Source organism: Cyclopterus lumpus, chromosome 19 (genome assembly GCF_009769545.1).
Source record: "Cyclopterus lumpus isolate fCycLum1 chromosome 19, fCycLum1.pri, whole genome shotgun sequence".
NCBI classification, from domain to species: domain Eukaryota; kingdom Metazoa; phylum Chordata; class Actinopteri; order Perciformes; family Cyclopteridae; genus Cyclopterus; species Cyclopterus lumpus.
This window is the reverse complement of record NC_046984.1, coordinates 8,280,763-8,305,957: the sequence shown is the minus strand read 5'-3', so window position 1 is coordinate 8,305,957 and position 25,195 is coordinate 8,280,763. Positions and strand designations below refer to the sequence as shown.

At 43.2% G+C, this 25,195-nt stretch overlaps 1 protein-coding gene across 1 annotated transcript; it reads left to right on the top strand.

Annotated features, from left to right (window-relative positions):
- The first annotated feature begins 466 nt into the window (after positions 1–466).
- Positions 467–24,354, top strand: wdr90 (WD repeat domain 90). The gene is given in 59 exon segments (XM_034558906.1): positions 467–782; positions 923–1,014; positions 1,277–1,453; positions 1,812–1,950; positions 2,348–2,518; positions 3,062–3,103; positions 3,106–3,187; positions 3,567–3,634; positions 4,032–4,144; positions 4,224–4,250; positions 4,252–4,269; positions 4,271–4,455; positions 4,611–4,638; positions 4,640–4,675; positions 4,786–4,854; positions 4,985–5,053; positions 5,055–5,100; positions 6,113–6,168; positions 6,170–6,208; positions 6,210–6,259; positions 6,411–6,471; positions 6,710–6,754; positions 6,756–6,829; positions 7,870–7,948; positions 7,950–8,024; positions 8,026–8,033; positions 8,200–8,227; positions 8,229–8,267; positions 8,269–8,336; positions 8,422–8,512; positions 8,514–8,538; positions 8,785–9,020; positions 9,359–9,495; positions 9,824–9,911; positions 9,913–9,955; positions 10,155–10,186; positions 10,188–10,286; positions 10,504–10,663; positions 10,880–11,013; positions 11,438–11,696; positions 11,799–11,909; positions 12,909–13,067; positions 13,161–13,243; positions 13,336–13,365; positions 13,367–13,439; positions 13,674–13,795; positions 14,277–14,433; positions 14,571–14,761; positions 14,953–15,033; positions 15,035–15,116; positions 15,348–15,477; positions 15,985–16,156; positions 17,330–17,452; positions 21,154–21,322; positions 21,591–21,721; positions 22,672–22,815; positions 23,264–23,380; positions 23,495–23,579; positions 23,707–24,354. Coding segments are annotated over 59 exon segments (5,619 nt in total). The 5' UTR covers positions 467–769; the 3' UTR covers positions 23,865–24,354.
- Positions 24,355–25,195: the final 841 nt, after the last annotated feature.

Below are 25,195 nucleotides of genomic sequence, written 5' to 3'. Positions count from 1 at the left end.
TATGTGATTTGTTGTGAATATGTACATTTGTGAATTAGTGATTGTGATCATTCAATACATGAGACATCTTTAATACAAATGGGCGATTTAAATAAAAGGATATGTGTCTACATTTACCCGTATATTGTGTGATGGAAGCAGTGCATACGTTCTTTCAGGATGGGTAATTCATTGTCTAAAAAAGTATGAGGTGATCACTCTATCGATCACTTGATATGATTGATGGATAGAATGAACAGTATAGGCTTGCAATAAAGCAATAAAGTCAACAGGAACTCAAGTCCCAAAAACAGGTTGTACATTTAAAACTGCAAAGTTAATCTACACCCGAACAATACATGTCTTCTTTAAAACCCATTTGCACTCATATTCCAAAATGCCTCAGTTTCTCTTTTGCGTTCCTGTTCGCTCCGAGTGAGAACTACATTACCCAGAAGCGCCAGCGAACGCAAAGCAAAGACGTCACACGCGTCGTCTTGTCGTTGGTAACGGCGGAGGCTGGAGCGGGAAGGATATAATTGCTGCAGTTAGCGCCGCTTGATGTTAAATCCCAACTGTTGTTTTCTCGGTGACGTTACCGGCGAGAACTGGAAAAGCCCTGAACGATGTGAAACCACGTCTGTTATCAGTTTGCTCGGTCGGAAACGGAGAAGGAGCTTTTCCGGTCAGTTAGCTGCTTTTTTCCCCCGCGAGCTAAGATCTCAGCTGCTCGAGTTTTAACAAGTTGAAGCTGAAACAGCAACAGGTGGACTTCACATATTCGTTACCAATGGCCTCGAAAGGTAAACCCAACTTTAAAGTGTTTAATTAAAGTCGCTTCGTATAGTTACGTCAACCTATACAGACTTTAAGACCTCACTTGAAACGAAAGTTCACGCCGTTATGATTGACTATCACTTTAAACCCTGTTGTGACGTCGCAGGTTGGCAGCATCCTTATGTCAACATATTCAAACATGTCAAAGTTGAAGACTGGAAGAAGTCGGCAAAAGAGGGGGACGTGTCAACATACACGGTAACCTTGCTACACACTGTCATACTTGTGGTATTTAAAGTTATACTTTACCCACGAACTATCTTTTGAATGTCAAACACTGGTGTAGGCTTGAGAGATGGCTGTACAACGTTTGGAGAATTGTCCCATGGTGGCAAAACGTCCACATAAACATTTCAACACAACCCTGAAACATGGATTTTGTGTAGAGTATCACTTTTATCAACTAGTTTTCAGACCAAAGTTGGTTTGATTGATGTCCACCTTTGCTGAAATCCCGCAGGACAAGAGACTTAAGTGTTCAGTGTTCAGGATCAGGGGTCCTGTTCCTGCCAACAGCTACATCCTGGTACCCAAGAACGGCAACCAGTCTCTGGGGCTGATAGGACGCTACTTCTACCTTCTCTTCAGGCCCGCACCTGGCAAATCCTTTGTGGTCCACCTGGATGTCTCTGTGGAGGTATCTGACCTGATTTTAAGCGAGTATCCTGAGCATGTGTACGTGTGATTAAATTAAGTGTATTGATATACCTACACTATCTCAACGGGACTCGGGTTTGTTTTGCTTAAATCAGGAGACTAATCCACAATGTTGCTTTTTTAAATTATTTGTTGTTTACATTGTCAATACGTTGTATTGTGGGAGATCTATACCGTAGATGTTACAACAATTCAAAAAGAAAACCCCAGAAGCTTACTTAGCTGTGAACTATTCAACCCGTATCTACTATAAATGTATGCATGGGACGATGATTGAAATTCATTAAAAGAAGGAATAATTTTTCTTTCTCCCTCTCTCTGTGTGCTGTGATGTGTAGGAGGGCCAGGTAGTCCGTATCTCTTTTTCCAACATGTTCAAAGAGTTCAAGTCCACAGCTACCTGGCTTCAGTTTCCTTTCCTGTGCGGAGCTGCAAAGGATTCAGTTTATGAAAGCACGGCCAAATCTGCAAGACATGGTAGATATATTCACACACATATGCAACTGTACTTATGTAGATATGAGCTATTGTTCGTATCCATTTGTTTTGATAATTTTCTGTATGTTTTTATATAACTTATTGAACATCAACAAACCTTGCACCGCTGTCACTTTATACTTTACATACACTGTATACACTTTCATTTTTATTATATTTTTTACAATTTTCATTTCCTTTATTATTATTTGAATCATCTAAATGTAATATGCCCTGCTATTTTATTTTATTGTATATTTGTAAGAAAATTTTTGCTACTGCTTCAAGTAAATTTCCCCCTGGGGATGAATAACGTAAAATCTAATCTAATCTAATGTAAATACTCTTCCATGGCCTTACTATAGGAGTAAGCCATATTTATGTGTATGTGTTCTAGGTTTGGTGGGTCCAGCCCCCACTTCAGTGCGTTGGACCTGTTTGATGCTGGATCTGCAGTACACACTCTCTGTCTACCTCAACCGCTGCTACAGTCAAGTAAAGAGCATTAAGCTTTGTGCTAATATGGCAGTGAAAAACATGTTTACCAGCGACCTGCTGTTAGATCCAGGTGAGAAATTGTGTGCCACAGTCTTTACATAGCCTCACATAATTACATTATAAATTACAGCGTGATTACATTAGATGCATCCACATATAAACAAACATACCTAAACACATAGCAGCTGCAAACATGGGAGTTATTGGTGTGTTTTGTTGAGTGATATTACACCTAACACCTAACAATATGTACACTTTGTTTCTGTGAATATCACTGTTGGTTATCTACGAGGTTGAGAAAATGTCAGGTGGATAATAAGAATAATGCCAAGTGATCTTCTTTAAAGTTCACTTAGAGAGATATTGCCAACAAGTGCTTTTAGGGAAAAAATATGGCTTCATTATTGAAGTATCCCTGTCATTCTTTAAACGCATTGCTTATTCAAACCACTAAATTCCCAAATAGTGTATCTCTTAGTAGAAATAAATCATTTTTAGAGGAAAACATATTTGGTATCAGACTGCACCCTCAGATGTTGATTCTATAATGTCCTCTTAGTAGATGTATGACATCCTTACTTTGCTCCTCTACCCGTGCAATTGTCTCCAACAGGAATTTCCTTCAGTGAAGCCAAGATGATGGGTCTGGCTTCTTCTCGGGAACAGGTCCTATGCCCAGAGACATGTCATATCCTGTTCCCAAGGGGGGCTCCTGGCATGACCTCTATGATTATATCAGGTAAGGTAACCTCACCTAGAGAATACCATGCACATCACTAAAATAGTGCTAAAAAAGAAGTGCTTTTTGTCATTTCTGGGACCATATAGTTTGATACTAATTTGTTGTTTTTTATCCACATTTGGGTAACCAGTGAAACACTAATAACTTTAAGTCACAGCATTGATCATTTCATCAATTCATCTTTAACAGAGATTCAGAAATGGATATGTTGCCATATTACAGAGACACTATCATTGTTGTATGACTAGCAGAGTCACTTGTTATATAAAATACGATTTTCAGTCTATATTGCTATGAATTTAAGAAAACTCCACCGTTACCTGCTTCTGTCACCATGTACTGCTGTGGAGACCCTCATCTTATCTTACCCCAACAGGTTTCCTTCAGATGGAACAAAGTTACCGTTTGACTCCATTCAAAAAGGCAACTTTGAGCCCGAGGCTAGTAAGTCATGAAATAACACACTGTTCATAATTTTCATCATACAGTATTTTCAGCTTTTACGGCCCTTGCATGCCATACTCATTGGGTTTGACTTTTTCCACATGCTTCGACAAGAAATTATAATTAATTGTATTTTGTGCTTTGCACCACACAGAAATAATTATTGTGTAATTAATTTTGTTCCAACTATTACCGGATAAATTCCTTGTATGTTAAAGCATAGATATATAGATAGATACTTTTATTAATACCGCACAGGGGACATTTTTTTCACTACTTGGCAATTAAATGGATTCTGCTTCGAATACAATGGATCAGGGCTGTTTTGGACAAAAACACAATTTCTCTATTAGGAATGTATTGTAGATGACGCCCTTCATATTCCTTTCTCTCCCAGAATGTGTCTCTGACCAAAGAAGCCCAATTAGAGAGGAGTCTAGCTGTGTAAACTTCAGCAAACCTTTTAAGGACCCCGTGTCTCTCAGCCAGCAGATCACCACTCCAAAATCAGTAAGACTTATTTTCTCTTTGATTCCGATCAGCTTGAATTTTGTCTGTGAAAAGTCATTTTCTCCTTCTGTCTCCTCAGCTCCTGAGGAATCAAACACCCATGGTTGACCAACATACCGGACCTGGGGCGTAGTTTCCACTCAAAAGAATGATGCCTGGCTTCTCCATAACGATGACCAGCAGGAGTCAACTTGCTCCAGTTCACAGAAGTTCACATCCAGGCCTCCCGCGGCTACCGGTGACAGGGGAGTTCATGTGCATGTTGATCCTGAGGACGGATTCAGCCAACATGAGGATGAAAGTGAAGAAGAGGTGAAGCTTCTTATTGATTAAATTCACCAGGAATCCAATTAAATACCCCATTCTTCTCTTTTTTGTACATCATATTCAATACAGTGCATTTCCTTGACTGTAGTATGATTGTTTGTGGCAGCATTGGAAACCCTATTGATCTCCTTATATTCTCGTTTGTTTGCACTCCAGCTCCACATCCGTGTCCATCTATCATTGTCCAAAGAACCCAGAGAGGAGGTGAGAAATGAGGACAGTAGAGAGGGCAATGAAACCAGCTGCTGGACAGCATTTGTTTGAGAACTCATTACAATTCTTTTTCTTTTACTTTTTCTACTCCTCCTTGTTAGAAGCTGCTTCCAGACCCAATTCTTAGGCTCAATCGAATCATCGGCTTCGGAAGGAGCCACGACCCAAATGTGTATGTTCATGCAGTTAAATTCTTATCAGACTGGCTTCACATACTTTTGTGATTTTGAGGGTCACCAATAAATTGCATTTAATCGAAGACTATTGGAGGTCCAACAGCTGTACTTTATTACACTGTAGGCCTTGTGGAGCAAATCCGGTGATGCGGTGGTGTATCCGTGTCACGCAATTATCGTCTCTTTGAAAATATTTGTCTAACCAGCAGAGGTTCTTCATCGGCCACACTGATAAGGTAAGTGAGCTTTTAGGTGCTACCGCCATAGTAGAATGTCTTCAATGTGTTTGGATGGCACTGCTGATTCTGGCAGCATCCTTAATGAATGTAAAAGATGCTGAAAGTGGGGCTGTATTGTGCTGTGACCAGGGCGCAAAACCAGACTGCAGCGATCCCTGACCTCTGCCTTGGTGACAGGAAAGATCTCCCTTTTGAGGTGTTGAGAGAGAAAAAAGACTGTCCGAGACTGTCCTTACAACTTGAGGCTTTTTATTTGGCCTAATTGTAATTGAATGAAATCAAACACTTTGGTCCAGCTTTCAAATTGATGTGACCAAGAACACACTAAATGACTTAATTTCTGTGCAACATAAAAAGGAAATTATTTGTTAACCGCACAAAAATGGAGGGCAGAAAGTAGTCTCAATTTTGTCCCAGATGTGAAGGTTTGCTGGACTTGGTAGGACATCGTAGACCGCATGGACTGAGAACCTAATGAGATGGAAGTCTGCTTGCCAAATGTGCCATGCTCCTTGCTGTCCCGTTCCTACCATCCTGCTGGCTCATGCTCCTCCATGCAAGCTTGCACTCACTCCTGAACGAGATGTTGCTTCTAGTTTGCACTGGACGTTGTTGACCCCGGTCACAGGGAAGTAGCCTATGCTGCACGCCCTGTTGCTAGGACCCCTCCAGTGCCTTCTGCCTCAGCCGTGACTCCGCTATCTTCAGTGCTTTTTCTGCTCTCCATTTCCTGCCTGTTTCAACCTGGATTGCGTAAAATGCCTTTTCTGGATCTCTGGATTCTCTGTAATGGAAAGCTTGCCGTGTCTGTGCCGCCTATGAAGTCTTCAGATCGGCCACTGATGTAGAGCTGACAGAATGTTACTGGTGCCATACAGAGCAGCACTGGCTCAGACTCAGATTGTAGGCATTGCATATACCAGCATGAGGCACAGGATCCAGGGTAGCATGTATTTTCTTCTGTGTTCATTACAAAAAATGTTGCATCTTCTGTCCATGTGTGTTCTCTGTAGGTTTCGCACTGGCTTTTAATGGCAATACAACACTGCTGGCCTCGGCACAAACTGGCAAACCACAGTGTAGTTCGAGTGTGGAACTACCACAAAGGAAAACTGTCTGGCCATGTTTAGGATTCATGCTCATTCATTATCCTCTCTTAGGTAACCAACTATATATGCACATGCACACTCAGCCTTCTTAAGATAAGATAGTATAAGCCTGTATATTCAATATAAAATGAGGTCTAAGCTTATGTTGATCACTCTTCATTCACACAAATGTTGTCTTCTTTGTTCTCATTCCTTTTCGAAGCTTCTCATACGGCGGCAGTATTCTCTGTGGAGTAGGAAAAGACAGCCACACAGTTAAAACGGTAAGTGACACAAATGCAAATTTTCCCACATGAAAATTCAAGGGCTTATTTTTCTCATTTATGAATAAAGATAATCGGCCATGGCTATTATTAAGACCCAGATGATAAAGTGCTAAGAAACCCATTGATATCATTGTAGATGGCATGCTATAAATTAGCTCCCCTTGTTAGAGTCTATGACTCAGCAAAGCTGCAAGCCGACTGTCTGTGTTTGTGGTGCTTATTCCATCTTTCATAGATGGTGGTCGTGTGGAACACTTCAGACATTAGTAAAGGTGGAGATGGTGACCATTTTAGCCAAAGCACACACAGATGTTGACATACTCACCATGAAGGTTGCTGCCTTTGATGATACCAGGTACCTTCACTTCTCTGTGTAATATTATATTTGTGTATTTGATTGTTTTATCTAGCTAAGAGTGCATATTTGGGAAATTTGTTGTGCATATGTCCATACATTTGCTGCAAATATTGGATTGGCATTTATTTCACACATAATCCTTATGGAAATGGCGAGTTCTGGAAAGTGGGTTCTGTTAATCCTGCAGATGTGTCATGACAGATTTACATTCATCGTTACACACGTGCAGTTTCAGTGGTCTCAGTAAATGAAGGTGGAGGGGGCCGCTGAATTCCTATGAGTAGTAAAATGCATATAATTACCAACAAGAGCCACCATGTTCTGAACAGACACCAACTGACACCAAAAACAAATTTAAATATGCATTTTGGAACAAACTAAACAGAATACTACGTCCACACATTTGCTGATAAGAGCACTGCTGTGCATCCAGCTACAAGTGCCTCTAAAGAGTGAATTGAATGCAGAATATTTATTTATGATAAAAACATGGTGAATTTTGGAAACAATTACATCTATCTTTTTATTTATTTTATTTATATATATATATATTATATATATATATATATATATATATATATTAGTTAATTAACTTGTGTACTGAAGGCTGAGATAATTTCAGAGATGAGGTCGCACCCTAGCAATTGCTTCTAACTATCCAGTACGGCCCTACAAACCACACAGGCCATGGATGTGTTGAAGAGACAGGCTGGGAGCTAGAGGGAAGGTAGGCTAAATCTAGATGGGGGTATGACCGCTGCATCATTACAGCACACTCTGCTCTGCCGTTTACAAGATGTGGAGAAATGTATTATTTTTTAATTTTAACTACGTGCACATTGTTGGAAAAATGTACTGAAGCTTACTGTAAATGAAGACTTCAGTTTGGCCTTTTACTTCTGGTTCCTATGCCTTTGTGAGATAGTGGTAGACGTGAAAAGGTTCTAGCTTCAGTAGCAGCAATGAAACCGCCTTATGCCGACTCGTCAGTAAATTACAACTCTTGATCTCTTAATCTTTGAGTGTGCTGGTTTCAGGATGGTGTCATGTGGTCGTGACAATATTCGCCTGTGGCGAGTGAGGAATGGGACGCTGCGCTCCTGTCCAGTCAACCTAGGGTGAATACCACTCACTGGACTTCACTGATGTGGCCTTTGAGGAGGGAAATTCTTCCAACCAGCATCTTGATGAAACGAACACTGTGAGTTAGCAAAGCAGACACTGAAACTATCCAAGTTTACGTAGGATTGGCAGAAGCCTAATCCAATCCACTGTAAACATTATTATTATAATTATAATAATTATTATTATTATTATTATTATTATTAAATGATTAATATTTTCCTTTTGTGATTGTCTTCCCATAGATTTGCTAGCAGTCGGAGTGGCTATATCTTTTGAAATCGACTACAGCAGAGTTGTTATTAGAAATGTCCCGGAGGCTGTTGCCTGCACAGCAGCAGCATGCACACTGCAGGGAGAAATTGACTTGTAATACAGGTGTGTTATTTACTAGTAGAGGGGGTAAATAAAAAACTTTTTCAGAACTTGTGGGTCATTGTTTGTGTGTGTGTGTGTGTGTGTCCCAGGTCAGGCATTGCCATCAACAGCATCAGTGTGTCCTCATCATTTTGTACCACGGGCTCTGAAGATGGCTTCCTGCGTCTCTGGCCCCTTGATTTTTTCTACCATCTTCCTGGAGGCTGGTAGGCACATTGAGGCATGGCATAATATTGACCTGTAGCAGTAGCCTGACAGCCACACGTTTGCAGTACAACCCAGGTCATTGTTTGCAATTGTAGAAAAAAGATGCATCAAACAGACCTGACGTATATTTTTTGCTCTTTGCTTCGCATTGTGTACCGACATTTAAATCATGAATATGTAATGTGTATGTGCACCATCCTCACACAGACCAAACAATGACTCAGACACATCTCATTGTTTTCAAGAGCACGAGGGTCCTGTGAGCCTGGTGTCGGTCTCCTCGGACAGCCTTCAGGTCCTGGCAGCCACCTCCACTGGTACCCTGGGTTTCCTTGATGTGAGCAGTCGTGGTTACAACACGCTGATGAGGTCACATACAGACACTGTGCTCGGCTTCAGTGTGGATGGCATCCATCGGCATCTCACAACCGCATCATCCGATGGCACGGTGCGCATTTGGAATATGGATTCCTTGCATCAGGTCAATCAATACTACATTCATGTGTTTTCAGCAAAGATTTTTTAAAAAAAGAGTCTTAAGTACGTCTGCGTTTGTTGGCAAAACTGACCACCAAACTCCCTGTTTTTAAGAATTTTAAAGATGTCATTATTTTGACTATACAGTCCTGACTTCCTGGTGGCAAACTAAAGCCCCAAACAAATTATTGGGATTAACCCATTTAATTTACCAAATCAAAAATATTTGAAGATGCTCCAGTTATGAGTATGTATATCTTTACACTAAAGTAACTGACACTGCCTCTGTTACCATTGGCTTATTTACTGTTTAACTGACTGTCTGTTGTCTCCTGTGCTTAGTTGTATGATTTTGTGTCAGAGGACAGCCCCTGTTCAGTGGCCTTCCATCCCAGCGAGCAGGTCTTCTCTTGTGGCTTCAGCTCTGGCATCGTCAGAGTCTTTGGCATCTCCAGTGCCAAGGTGCTGGCTGAACACAAGTACGTCTAAACTATAGTGGAAGCTCCTGCTTTGGGATACCAAAAGCTTGCTTGGGGACAATTACTATATGCTATTGTAGGATATGTCAATGTGTATAACATTACTTGAACATAGAGCCAAATACAATTCCTAGCTGCTGGCCAACTGCTAGCATAATATAGTATTTATAATGAAGTGACATGTTGCTACACATTTACAAGGTCCAAAACGCACTATAGCGTGACTAGAATAGTCAAGTTTGGCACTGACGATAACAACTGCATTTGTGTTCTTGTTTCTCTGTTTGTTTGTATTTACCTGAACATATATTGTATTTATATATTTTAGGCAGCACAGAGGTGAAGTGGTGGGTCTTGCCTTCTCTCCGATGTGGGAGTTCATGTACAGTGCTGACTCTCAGGGCTCTTTGGCACTTTAACAACGCTTCTGAGGAAGACCACGATGTGATCAGAGTTGTGTGTATGTATACACAGAGCCCACAAACTATCGCACAAACGCACCTAAACTTCAGTATGTTGAATGATTCACCTTATCAGAAAGGTGAACTGTGAGCCTATTAACACTGTAGGACAACGTATACACTTATGTGTCGTGTGTATACCAGGCAGCCAAGTTTAACACCATTGTTGTTGGATTCACTCTGTACCTGATTGGCTAGGCAATGTGTTGGCCAGAGGCACCGAGCGTGCTCCCAGATGCTCTCACAGTGAGCAGTGACAGCCGCTGTCTGGCTTTTATCGGCCCCTCGGAGTACATTGTCACCATCGCGGACTCGCAGTCTCTGGATGAGGTATTTTGCACACTGTCAGTACCATGCTATTTGTTGTAGTATAATTAGTTCAGATTCATGTCACAGTTATGAAGGAGTGGTAAGGCAGCATCCCCCATTCCCCAAAATGTAACACCATGCAGACGACGTGCCTAAGATGGCCAATAGTTCCTATTAAAACATTCTTATTAAGATGATGTTCTTATGTGTCCACATGACCTGTTCCATCTGTGTCTAGTTGCTCCATGTAGATGTGATTATTTGGATGTACAAAGCCCCCGTCTTGTGATTCTGCACTGAGGGTCTGCTTCTCTCTCCGGCCTCCACTGAACACTTGTTGGTCGCCACATCGGCTAACAAGATCCTCTGGGTTAGCACCAAGACAGGCCGTCGTGCTCCGAGAGGTATAAACTGCTGAGCTTTATACACATTAGATGACCTCGTTGAGTACTACAAAGAGAGGGTCCATGATTGAGCTTGAGACACTTTTTGAAAATATGTTCCGTACATTAAAAGCTCTTACTACTGGTTTTTCTCCTGTTTCAATTCCCAGTTTTCCTGTACACAATCGGTGTATTCTGTTTTTCAATCATATGCTGGATTTCTGTCTTCATGACAGGTGTCTAAGGTGCACAAACACCAGTGCTCGTCCCTGGCTGTGAGTGAGGACAGTCGATTCCTGCTGACGGCAGGACACAATGCTGTGAAAGTGTGGGATTATAGCATGGAGCTCGATATTAGCTCACAGGTAGTCAACAATTTCGAATTTTTTATCTTTTAGAATGAGTTTTATTAACTTGTATGTAAACTACAGAGGCGCTTCTGATTTATATTTGATAGTATGAGTCAAATAAGCAACTAGTTGTTAATCTGAATTAACAAATTTCACCTTGTCAGTTAGAGCACACATTTACAATTTAAACATCCTTTGAAAACAAACAAAGGTAGGCAGTAATCTTAAAGTGTATTCTGTGATTAAGCCATCTGATGTCAGATATTTTCACATTTCTGTGCAAATAATAAAATCATGAGCTCAGTTAATATTGTGGAATTAAGTGGTAAAAGGTTGCAACCATCGCTATCATAGAAAGTATGTTGTCTTCAGTTAAAGTAGCAGTAGGAGTTTTAGTTGGTTATGTCACTAGTAACCAAAACGTGGTTCTCTGTACCAGATGTTCATAGGCCACAGTCAGCCCATCCGCCAGGTGAGCTTCACCCCCGACCAACTGGGTGTAGTCTCAGTGGGAGACGCCATATTCCTTTGGGACTTCCTGGCACATCCTGTTGACTCCTTGACAGACTGTCGGTAATAATCGCTGGTGCATTTTTGAATCTTGTTAATAATGTGTGTGTTACACTTTTTAAGTTTTATTTTTTCTATCCCTACTCAGTTCCCTCTAAGATCAGGCTACATCTCAGCTCCTAAATCAGGTAACTTAATTAAGTGTTTGTGTTCATGCTTTTATATTATAAGATAAACCTGATTAAAATGTTCTTACTAATTAAAAAGAAATAATTGTTGTAACATTTCAGACGTTAGTGGAGTTCGGTTGTCCAATGGGATGCCTCGACAGACAGCACCCCTCCCCTCCTCACCGCCATCACGACTGGACATCAGCACCCTAGACCAAGTTGAACAGGAGGGTGAGTTTTTCACTTTTAAAATTACCCACCAGCCCACCCTTTGCTAAACTGCATGATTAGCTGTCACACACACATTTGTAGCTCATGTCTGGCTCATTTCTGACTAATTTCAAGTTGCATATGAAAAATATGATGTATTGACACAAATATGCCTTGGTTTTCATAACTTAACAATGTCTTGATGAGTTCACATGGATACATAGTAGCTACAAATTCAGCTAAAAATAGATTTCTACCAATGCATTAGGAAAGTTTAGTGTTGGTAACTTTGCATCCAATTTTGTCATTAAACTGCTCTTTTTGTGTTTGTTTCTGAAATGTTCAAACGTTCACTAGTAACTGACATTCAAGACGTTTTCCAACTATGGACAAATGCCTCTCCTTCAGCATTTCAATTGATAAGTGATTGACTAGTTCATTCAATAGTTAGGAGATTTAGAAAGTAGAAACATATTGACAAAATTGTAGTTTTGAGCAGTGCACTTACGAGAGATTCCTTTCTAACTCTCATCCATGCTCCCTTACCATGCAATATATATTATTGCACTCTGGCTGGAAATAGACTTACCATTTGATTTATCAATTTAATTACTATTTAACTGAAGGAGGCACTTTCCACAGGATTTGTATTGATTTTTCTAGACTGTTCAGGCGTTCTATATATTGCTAAAGATATTTTTCTGAGTTTTCGAGAGAGAGAGAGAGAGAGAGTCTGTCTGAGTGAGAACCATGAAATGCACTTGAAGGCTCCAATTAAATGAAGAATTACTTCTATTCAATTCAAATTTTCAATTCAATTTTATATATATATATATATATATATATATATATATATATATATATCAAACAGACTTTTTAGAAGTTGCTTAGCAACACCAAAATGCACGCTCAATACATGTATCAAGAATATATTTGTTGCTAATGGCCATACCAGAGGTTTTTGATGGACGCAGGGACTTTGTTTATTGTGATATTTTCTCTCCTGTTGCCCTCCTGCAGCTTTGGGCTCCTTGTCGATTTGCGATGACACCCCGTCCATCCCAACAGCTACAGTCCCAGTCACTGGTCCTTCCTCTGACTCCAGACCTGCCACCTCCTTCCTCCAAGTCACAGAGCTGGTCAACACATCTCCCATGAACACAAGTCATATGAACGCTGGTAAGTGCCCCACTGCATTGTCCTGCATTAACAGGGAAGTGGCTTTCTGTTGTCCTTTTTTCTTCTATTTTTTTCTTCTATTTTGTCATTTAGTTGAGTTGACCGAGAAGAAGCCAGTTCGTCCTGATTGTTACAGTCACTTTATCCCACGTTTCAAGGCCTCACGTCTTGACCAGGTAAAGACTATGACAATGTTATGTAATGATAGACTAGTTACTGGGTGTATTGGTGTGTTTGTTGTCATGTCTAAATGTTGTCTCTGATCCAGGCTGCTTGGGCTGCCCAACCAGGAGAAGAGGGGCATAAAGATGAAAGCAGTGATCGGCTACAATGGCAATGGGCGTGGCAACATGGTGTGGAGCCCTGACCAAGGTTATTATAAAATTATGAGCGTGAAAGTAATACAAAAAAAAGAGTAGAAATATTCCACACTATACAAGAAAAATAATACTCTGTGCACACAAGCGTTCTATCACGTTTCAGAAATAATCTTTTATTATTTTATTAGAAAAATACACAGATTGCTTTGTGCCTCATGTCTGCTTTAAAAAACAAAAGGGACTGGTTATTGTTTTTTCTCTACCCAGCAATCGATTTATGTTGCAGGTTTGTTTGCGTACTCGTGCGGCTGTGTTGTGGTGGTGGAGTACCTGCATACCGGAAGTCAGAGACACTTGCAAGGCCACAGCGAGGAGATCTCTTGTCTTGCCGTCACAAATGATGCAAAGGTATTGTTCATTGTCCTAAACTTCACAGTTGTGACAGTGCTTATACAGATAATATCTCTGCTTGTGGTCCCTTGGCGCGCAACTTCTATCACTGCTCTTCTCCTCGCGAAACTTTCACCTGCGCAACGTAACCTGCTTGATTGCAAGTGTTGTTTTTTTGTCAGTAAGTGGGCGGACCTAGTCATCCATCATCTTTAATTGGTTACAGTGCTCATTTTTGGTTTGGCCCGACACAGACGCTAGGTGGTGGCATAAAGGTCGTTTTATAATCGGCCACTAAAACAGTACTCCACTACATCTCATAATGGATGCTAATGGATTAGATGTCTGTTCTTCATCTCTAAGAGAAATTCAGACCCCACAATCTTGGAAAGAAATCCAGGACTTTCCCTTGTTCGGCATACGTCCTGTTAGTCCCGTGCTTTATGGAATCATAGATGCAAAATGAATGTGCTCTGTGTCTGTTATACTTCCTGTGTAGACAGTGGCATCAGCAGCTGGTGGCAGTAACGGTAGCAGGAGCCTCATCTGCATGTGGGACGTCCAGAATGGAACTTGTCGCAATACCATCTCCTACCACGTGGGAGCGGTGCAGAGTCTCGCTTTCTCCAGGGATGATCGCTTCTTTCTCTCTGCTGGTCAGTAAATATAAATTAGATTAGCATTTCAAACTTGGTGGTAAATGTCAGGTGACTATAGATGATTCATATAAAGAAAAAGGCCAATCAAGCTACTCTGCTATGACTGACCACTGATTCTTTCCAACGACCCATAGGAGACTTTTCTGACCCAGAGGTGGCTCTGTGGAGCAGTAAGACCTTCAAGCTGCTGTCCAGTGTGAGGGTGTCGGGACCGATTCATGCCGCAGCCTTCAGCCCCTCAACAGCCAGCCAGCTGGCCTGTGTGGGCAGCCAAGGGGCTTATTTCTGCCTCATCCACACGCATGGCTTGGATGTAGACCTCAAGGTATATGACCACAGAAAAACCTGCTTGATAATTTAGGAGAGAATGTTAGTGTGGTTGACTAAACCCCCCATCCTCCGATAAACTATGTTAGCGATCAATGCAGTCTTCTCAAGTACTTAGTATGTCAGAACTACATTTTCTAGTTGTCGTTGCTTGGTTCATGGGAATTAACCACTCCTTCACACTTGTAGGTCCAGAAGGTGAAAGCGCCAGTGGAAGTAGGTGATGTGGAGCTGACGGCTCTGTGCTACCACATGGACTCCTTTCTGTTCCACCGCCACCAATCGAGGACACGTTTGCGTCTGGGACATAAACACGCAGCGCTGCCTCATGACCTGGGAAGCTGATGAGGGGAGATCGGTACAAATGGACCCTCTGTATATTGTAACCAGCTAATTTGGCTTAATACTCTTTATGGTTCTCAAAGAAAAAAAATACCACAACAGCATTATTCTCTTCTGGTACTTGTATTGTATTAGGAGGATGCCTTGTATTACCCTTGGTAAACTTGCCATTGCCAAAATCCATTGCATGTATTCTGGTCCTGGGTTTCCACAAATAGTTATAGGATTGCTATGGTTTCTTGGTTTAGGAGTGCTGCAGTGTCGAGGGAACCGTCTTTTGACAGGCAGCAACACCCGCTGGTTGCGACTGTGGGAGGTTGACGCTTTAGAGGGTGTGAAGCCTCAAGGAAAGAACTGCAATGTGGAAGACAGGTCTGTTTGTAGTTTATTATTCTTATCAGATTCTGATGATTATGCCTGTTTCTTATCTGAGCAGTAGCCTCTTTCCTTTAATTATCTCATGTGACGAATGCATACATGCCAGTTAGTGTCACCTGTGTTTCATTACAGTTTCTATAAAATTGTAAAACTGTATAATATATTTATGTTTATGGTATACCTACCCTTGTACTTAACCACTACAGACCTCTTAAGAATATCTTGAGAACAAGTTGTATAGCTGTTAATTTAAATGTCAGTGTACTTGATGTGGAGATTGCTACTGGCGGGCATGTTTATGCAAATTATGGTTTATGGTGCCTTTTCATTTCTGCCAGGCCTGACTCGTAGAATGATGAGCCATAACGTTTAAAAAGAGCACATCAAGTTAATTATTGGAATTGTGTGTTAATGTGTATTGTGTGAAACGGATGAAGAATGAGGATTTGGTTCCATCTCATCCTTAAGTGGTCATGTCATTGTTTTTGGTCTGTTCTTCAGTGGGACCACGGTGGTGTTGGGGCAGGAGATAATGCTGGATGGGACGACGATCAGTGCAGCATTTGATAACACTATGGACATGGGCATCGTTGGCACCACAGCGGGTACCCTCTGGTACATCAACTGGTCAGACAACAGCAGCATCCGGCTGGTCAGCGGGCACAAGACCAAGGTACCAGTGTGAGCTTTGGGAAATGAAAAATAACCATATGCACATCCTGTGTCAGGAGCTGGAAAAACACAACCTATAACTGGGAGGCAAGTGTGTTGTTTAGCATAGTGACAATGGGTTGATGGCATTGTCCACCTGGCTGCATTTTACTCGTAGTTGTAATTGCAAAAAAGCTATAACTTTACTCTTGAAATGTGTCTAATGAACAAATATTGTATCTCTACTAATTCACTCTATTTGGAAAACTCACCTGTTACTGAGGCCTCCAACAGCTGCTGCTGCTCCGGCTGAATATATAATTTCTTCCTCATTTTAAAGCAGTTGCTGCTTTTGATTTTTTTTTACAGTGAAAATTTTTTGTTCAGCTATGTGGGATGGCAATGTGAATTGATTGGTCCAGACTGAAATATCTCCAACAACAAACAAAATGGGTTGCCAGGAAATGTTGTATTGACATTCATGGTTATTATACTCAGTTAACCTGTTTCTGTAAAATGTGCCTAAAATGCCCAAAGAAAGCTGTTGAAAGCTGTTCTTGAAATGGTTTAGTCTCTTATGAAAGGTAACAGTCAGAATCACTGTAAGTACTACTGGCATTGAGAAATAGAAGTTTGAACACCCTGAAGTAGAAAGTTTTTTATTTCCCCCTGAATATGTTTTTGCTAACCGATGCCGGCAGACTGCTGGGACTTATGAGCTGGAAAACACAACTGTACCTAGTCCAAGTTCAAATTCAAATTTTATAACAATACCACATAAAATGAATATTTGTTAATATACTTATATTTGTTTATATCAGGACCCTTTCTAGTGACCCATCTTGTAATGGTATTGATGAATGAGAGGGTTGAAATTAAAGAATTTCCAATTAATTAATTGTAGTTTTTTATTTATTTATCTAGCAAGGGTTTGGTGTAATTTATTTAATCATGATAGCTGTTTGATTAATTTAAGTAGCAATAATTGCTGATTGGGGCAAGATTGTAAAGCTTTACAGAAAAAGAAAATAATTCTGAATACAGCAGGAAATTGTTGCAACAAAAGGCCAGATAAGACTGATGAAAACGACCTTGTGTGACTTCTGAGGACGCTCTGCGAAGGTCGTGCTGCGAATATTAATGTGGTGCACCAGTTTTGACATTAATTATCTGTGTGTACTCCTGTGCTGTCCAGGTGAATGGTGTGGTTTTTAGCGCCGACGAGAGACATTTTGCCACCTGCAGCGAAGATGGCAGTGTGAGGGTGTGGTCGGTCCCTAGCAACGAACTGGTGGTGCAGTTTCAGGTGCTCAGTCAGGTGAGGGAATACACTTAATATCCATCCATCCATCCATCCATTATCACCCGCTTATCCGGGGTCGGGTCGCGGTGGCAGCAGGTTCAGCAGGCCGACCCAGGCTTCCCTCTCACCCGCAGCACTTTCCAGCTCATTCTGGGGGATCCCGAGGCGTTCCAAGGCCAGCCGGGAGATATAATCCCTCCAGCGTGTCCTCGGTCTTCCCCGGGGCCTCCTACCAGTTGGACGTGCCCGGAAAAACCTCTAATGGGAGGCGTCCAGGAGGCATCCTAACTAGATGCCCGAACCACCTCAGCTGACTCCTTTCGACACGAAGGAGCAGCGACTCGACTCCAAGCTCCCCCCTGATGTCCGAGCTCCTTACCCTATCTCTAAGGCTGAGCCCGGCCACCCTACGGAGGAAGCTCATTTCGGCCGCTTGTATCCGAGATCTCGTTCTTTCGGTCACGACCCAGAGTTCGTGACCATAGGTGAGGGTTGGAACGTAGACCGACCAGTAAATGGAGAGCTTTGCCTTCCGGCTCAGCTCCCTCTTCACTAAGACGGACCGGTACAGCGCCTGTTTTACTGCTGCAGCCGCACCGATCCGCCTATCGATCTCCCGCTCCACCTTACCCTCACTCGTGAACAAGACCCCGAGATACTTGAACTCCTTCGCTTGGGGTAGGCAGTTTGCCCCCACCTGGAGGGAGCAATCCGCCGGTTTCCGGCAGAGCACCATGGCCTCAGATTTGGAGGTGCTAACTCTCATCCCTGCCGCTTCGCACTCGGCTGCAAAACGCCGCAGTGAATGCTGGAGGTCACGGTCCGAGGAGGCAAACAGGACCACATCATCCGCAAACAGCAGAGAGGCGATCCCGAGACTCCCGAACCGGATCCTCTCCGCCCCCTGGCTGCGCCTAGATATCCTGTCCATGAAGGTCACGAACAGGACCGGTGATAAAGGGCAGCCCTGGCGGAGGCCAACACCCACCGGGAACATGTCTGACTTACTACCGAGGAGACGAACACAGCTCCTACTGCAGGCATACAGAGACCGGATGGCCCGTGCCAACGGGTCCGGCACCCCATACTCCCGCAGCACCCCCCACAAAAACCCCCGAGGGACCCGGTCGAAAGCCTTCTCCAGGTCTACAAAGCACATGTAAACTGGTTGGGCAAACTCCCAGGACCCCTCCAGTAATCTTGCGAGGGTAAAGAGCTGGTCCACTGTTCCACGACCGGGACGGAATCCGCACTGTTCGTCCTGAATCTGAGGTTCGACAAGCGGTCGGAGCCTCCTCTCCAGCACCCTGGCATAAGCTTTTCCCGGGAGGCTGAGCAGTGTGATACCTCGATAGTTCGAGCACACTCTCCGGTCCCCCTTCTTGAAGATGGGAACCACCACCCCGGTCTGCCAGTCCATGGGCACTGTTCCCGACCCCCATGCGACACTGAAAAGGCGTGTCAACCAAGACAGCCCAACAATGTCCAGCGCTTTCAGCATCTCAGGGCGGATCTCATCCACCCCTGGCGCCTTGCCACCAAGGAGCTTTTTGACTACCTTAGCGACCTCTGCCAGGGATATGGGTGAATCCACCCCAAAGTCTTCCGGCGCTGCCCCCTCTCCGGGGGACATGTTGGCCGGGTTTAGGAGTTCCTCAAAGTGCTCTTTCCACCGCCCGACGATGTCCCCAGTCCGGGTCAGCAGTTCCCCCCCCCTGCTGAGAACAGCCTGGGGTAGACCCTGCTTTCCCTTCCTGAGCCGTCGGATGGTTTGCCAGAACTTCCTTGAGGCCAACCGAAAGTCCTTCTCCATGGCCTCCCCGAACTCCTCCCATGCCCGAGTTTTAGCCTCCGCGACCATCGTCGCTGCAGCCCTTTTGGCCCGCCGGTACCCGTCAGCTGCTTCAGGAGACCCCTGGGCCAGCCAGGCCCGAAAGGCCTCCTTCTTCAGTTTGACGGCTACCCTCACCCCCGGTGTCCACCACCGGGTTCTAGGGTTGCCGCCACGACAGGCACCGATGACCTTCCGGCCACAGCCCCGAGCAGCCGCGTCCACAATAGAGGCTTTGAACAAGATCCACTCGGATTCCATGTCCCCAGCCTCCCTCGGGATTTGTGAGAAGTTCTTCCGGAGGTGGGAGTTGAAGACCTCCCGGACAGGATCCTCTGCCAGACGTTCCCAGTTCACCCTCACTACACGTTTGGGCTTGCCAGGTCTCTCTAGCCGAGTCCCCCGCCATCTGATCCAACTCACCACCAGGTGGTGATCAGTTGACAGCTCTGCTCCTCTCTTCACCCGAGTGTCCAAGACATACGGCCGCAGATCAGATGATACGATTACAAAGTCGATCATTGATCTCCGGCCTAAGGTGTTCTGGTACCAGGTACACTTATGAGCCACCTTATGTTCGAACATGGTGTTCGTTATGGACAAACTGTGGCTAGCACAGAAGTCCAACAACAAAACACCATTCGGGTTCAGATCGGGCAAGCCGTTCCTCCCAATCACGCCCCGCCAGGTTTCTCTGTCATTGCCCACGTGAGCGTTGAAGTCTCCCAGGAGAACTATGGAGTCGGCAGGCGGCGCCCTTTCCAGGACCCCTCCCACCGACTCCAAGAAGGCCGGATACTCCGAAATGCTGTTCGGTGCATAAGCACAAACAACAGTCAGAGCCTTACTCCCCGCAACCCGTAGGCGCAGGGAGGCGACCCTCTCGTTCCCCGGGGAAAACTCCAACACAGCGGCGCTCAGCCGGGGGCTCGTGAGTATCCCCACTCCCGCCCGGCGCCTCTCACCCTGGGCAACTCCAGAAAAGGACAAAGTCCAACCCTTCTCCAGGAGCTTGGTTCCAGAGCCCATGCTGTGCGTGGAGGTGAGCCCAACTATATCTAGCTGGTACCGCTCCACCTCCTGCACCAGCTCCGGCTCTTTCCCCGCTAGTGAGGTGACGTTCCACGTCCCTAGAGCTAGTCTATGCTGCCGGCGATCGGCCCGCCCAGGTCTCCCGCCTGGCCCGCCGCCCGGTCTACATAGCACCCGACCCCGATAATTCACCCTGCGGGTGGTGGGTCCACAGGGTGACAGCTGCTCCATGTTGTTCTTTCGGGCTGAGCCCGACCGGGCCCCATGGGCGAAAGCCCGGCCACCAGACGCTCGCCGACGAGCTCCCCTCCTGGGTCTGGCTCCGGGAGGGTGCCCCGGTTTCCCTTGTCCGGGCAAGGTGGCTACAATCCGTGGGCTGCTATTCATCAGGGTTTATTGAACCGCTCTTAGTCTGGGCTCTCCCCCGAGACCTGTTTGCCTTGGGAGACCCTACCAGGGGCTGACGCCCCGGACAACATAGCTCCCAGGATCACTGAGCCACTCAAACTCCTCCACCACGTTAAGGTGGCGATTCATAGGAGGAGCACTTAAGGAATACACTTAATATTCTAAATTAATAGGTGACTTCGATGGACCTTGATGAAGCATTTGAGGCAGTAAATTGAATGGGGAAGTCAGAATATCAGGGAATTTAACAAATTACACAAATATAAAATAATAATTTGTACAACTTGATAAACATATATGTATTACGCTAATTGCCGTCTCCTAGTGCTTCTATTCCGAGCAAATTTAAATAGTGTGGTGAAACTAACCACTAATTGATCTGATCAAGCATACAGCATATGCCCTTTAGATAATACCCCCCTCTGTTTGTTTTTCTGTGGGTCAGGCCTGCGGCTGTGTATGCTGGAGCCCTTCTTCCAATCAGGAGAGTGCATGTGTCGCAGCAGGATACAGCGATGGGACCCTGAGGATCTTCCGGCTTTCATCTTCAGAGATGGAGATGAAGCTGCATCCCCATCAAGTGGCTGTCACTGCCGTGCAGTTCTCTGCTAACGGTGAGAGAGGATAGCAGTAGCTTAATAACCTTCATGTCTTTTAACAACCTCCAGTGAAGAGCCCTGATCCAACAGGTTGCTGTTGTAGTGGTCAAACACTAATGGAACAATGTATAAAGGATCAAAGGACGGGTCAATGCAGAGTTGAGTAGTCAGGAGATTCAAAAACACTTGATTAAATCCATGTTCTTGCAGTAAGTGTCTTGTTATGTTAAAGCAGCTATGTTTCATCCAGTTCGGCCTCATAACTCCTGTTGGCCCCCTACAGGTCATGTGATCCTTTCAGGGGGGAAGAATGGTCTGGTAGCTGTCAGCAGCCCAGTGAATGGAGCGACTTTACGTTTCATCAAGGACCACAAAGGAGCACCAATTACCACCATCCAGTGTGTGAATCAACAGGTCAGCTCTCTGAATCAGATCAAGGAGTGAAGCCTTAACCAAGCGAAATGTGGCAGCACAATAGAAATAGTGACAGGTTAGAATAGCCGCTGATGAACAACAATTACAGTTATCGCTGACAAAATACAGTCCAGAGAGTGCACAGCTGAGGCCTTTCTGCAACGGCAATCACTTATCAAACACTTCGGACTTTTACTCCTGAGTTATATCCCCTTGGAGATTGATTCTCCAAGAAGTTAGAATTTTCTTCTTAAATGCACTTGAAACTTATGTTTCTGCTGGCAAATACATAACATGTCAACTGACCAAAGCTTGTGACATGGAAAGACTTACTCAATACTGTGAATGTAAAATCTTAAATGACCTGGTTTATTCTTAATAATCACTATTAATCATAAAGAAATAGAAAATGGCAACGTTAATATTTATTTATATGAAGATGTCATCCACATACTTACAAATGTGGATTTTTGTAGTAAGTGCCATCAATACATTTAGAAACTGCTTCTAATCTCAAAAAGCCACATGAAATAATAAACGTTGATTTAATAACTTGAATATTTTTATACATCAGGCAGAATAATAAAACAATAGCAGCCTAATTTTTGTATTTCATAGACACTGAATACTTTCCTGAATAGGTATACGCATATATTTTTGAAATTATCGTTTTAATTGAGCAAATGCACATGTATCGTGTAATGTATGCAGCACTTGGCTTCTCCAGTAAAAGTGACCTTGATGGACTTTCTGCTTCTCATACATTGAGTTGCCTGACATTTCCTTTCATCGGCTCTCGGCAGCTACAACATATAAGGTTATGGATCATATGGGATGCCATTTAAACACAAGGGAAAAGGGCTCACTGATATTCCTTTTTTGGTTCTTTTGACATTTTATGACATTTATTTTCCATCAGTATCTGAAACTGTTTATCTTCTAATCCTCAGTGTAAGAATTTGGGACTGGAATGCAACGAGATGTGGTTGGCTGCCAGTGCTGACCGACGCGTCAGTGTGTGGGCTGCTGATTGGTTGAAGGACAAATGCGATCTGATTGACTGGCTGACATTTCCTGCTCCGGCCTATTTCGGGGTACCTTCTGTATTTTAAATCGTAGTTATTGTAGTAATATTGGCTAGAAATGTCACTCTAAATGTTGTGTTGCTGTTTATCTCTTTTTAAGTCTTACAGATACTCAATCTCCCATTTTGTTAAGTAAAGAGATATCTGCATACATTTAACATTTTCATTTAATTTAGCTGACGCTTTTATCCAAAGCGACTTACAATCATACACCGTAGAACAGCTACAGGGAGCAATTCAAGGACACAACGACCAGGGCCGTAAATGGGGATCGAACCGCCGGTCCTCTGATTGAAAGACGGACCTGCTAACCACTGACCCACATTAACTATGAGGCTGATACTTAACCCCAACCCTTTAGCCATATAATACTTAGGAAATCTGCAAAAAAATAAAACGCTTTGTCCATGTCGAACCTTTGCACATCTAATATTTTTGTAAATCATGTGTGCTTTAGGATGACTGCCCCCCTCCCAGTCTGGCTGCCTTCTGCCCTGCAGACCCCAGCCTGGTGGTCTACACTGGCTATGGAGTAGAGAAGGAGCTGTCCTTCTACAGCCTGGCTAAAAAACAGGTACTGCAGCACCCCCTGCTTCACTCCTCTACCACAGTGTTGTGCTTTTTCATGTACTTGTACAGAGCAATCTGTGGGCAAAATAATCTCATACAATATGTTTTTTTACTACAGATAATAAAAAAGATTGCACTGCCCGACTGGGCCACATGCTTGAGCCTATCCTGTAAGAGTCAACTCATAGCGGTGGGATCAAAAGGTAAACTCGGGCCTTGTTTTTCATGATGCAAATCCATATGGTTACAGTAAAGACATTAGATTTCAGTAGTATAAGTTTAGAGCGTGTGTGTAAATAACTTCTCTCACTCTGTCTCATATCTTATCAGAGCGAGTGTTGAAGTTGATCAAGTCGACCAGTGGCAGGTTCCAGGACTTCCTGCAGCACAGTGACTCAGTGCAGACGTGTCACTTCTCTCCGTCGGGGACACTTCTTTTCACTGTAGCTTTTAATGAGATCCTACTGTGGGAGGTGCAGGGCCTCTAAGGGGCCTCGCATGTGTTCATCTTGTTTCATCGGTTCCTGGTTTCTGGTTTACTTTTTAAAAGTCTTTTGTAATTGTAATGTTCCATATTTATTTTTTTATTCATTCAATATTTTAGAGAAATATTATGCTTTGCGGAGAAGCTTTGTGTGAGATTTTCAGTTTGCTTTCAGAGTTTTATCTTTCATGTGTAAGGTTTTAGAATACATTTTTGATGAAGGGATTTGTTGCTGTGTGTCCAGTCACCTCTATATTTTTGACTAATTACATTACATTACTTACAGTGAGTTGGAATGTGTATGAACAATTCATTGCTGTCATGTCCACTGTTTTTCAGTGGTGGACACAATCATGGTTTGTAGGCTGCTGTGGGATTGGCTGGAGTTTCAATAAAAAGCAGCATGAGCAATAACAATCTGTAATGTAAGATGACTCCAACAATGAGAGGTTTGTGCATGCACACATTAAAAAGGAGAGACTGCTACAGCCAAAGACATGTGTACTTTTATTTCTGTCAAGGGCTTGAATTCAGGCTTCCAGATTTGAATGACAGGCTCCCCAATTACCGAGTAAAGAGAAGGCAATTATTTAATATTATGAACATGGTTGATAGTGAAATGCAGGCAAAGCAAAGAAACAATAGAACTATGATACTGTCATTATTGAGAGCTCCCAATACCTCCGTTTCCTCCCTTGTTTTTGCTTTGGAGATTTTTGTATGAAATGTGCATAACTCCAAGTGATCGTGTAATGGATTTCACAACAACCTAAAGCAGTACTGGAGGTTTGGATGAGGAAAGGTGGAGATTCAGGTTTTGAGAAACACCCCAGAAATTTCAGCTTGATATGACCATCAATATTGTATATTACAATTAATTCTTGATTCAGATTTAACAGACTGGAAAGCTTTATAAAAATAGTTTCCACAAGCTTAGACCCTAATAGGGCTATTTCTTTAAGATTCAGGCAGTAGGTCATCACACTGATAATTAGTCTGTATATTACATTTACATTATCATGATAGTGTTATAAGGGACTGTTTGAAGAATATGTTGTTAAGGAAATGGAGGTGTATCAACATACTGAGGTATTAGACTCCCTGAAAATAAGAGCCATCCATCTCATCTATGTCTTTTCAAAAGTGCTGACATTTTAATATCAATATAGATATCAATATAATTAATCTCAATTGGTTGCATTAAAAAAATCGGTTCTATTGTGGTTCAATATTGTTACAGTAACAGACTTCGTTATTATTGGGACACACTTTTGGGGCTGAGGTGGAAAGCAACAAAGAACGGTTACTAAAGAGCTGCACTGTCAATGGATATCT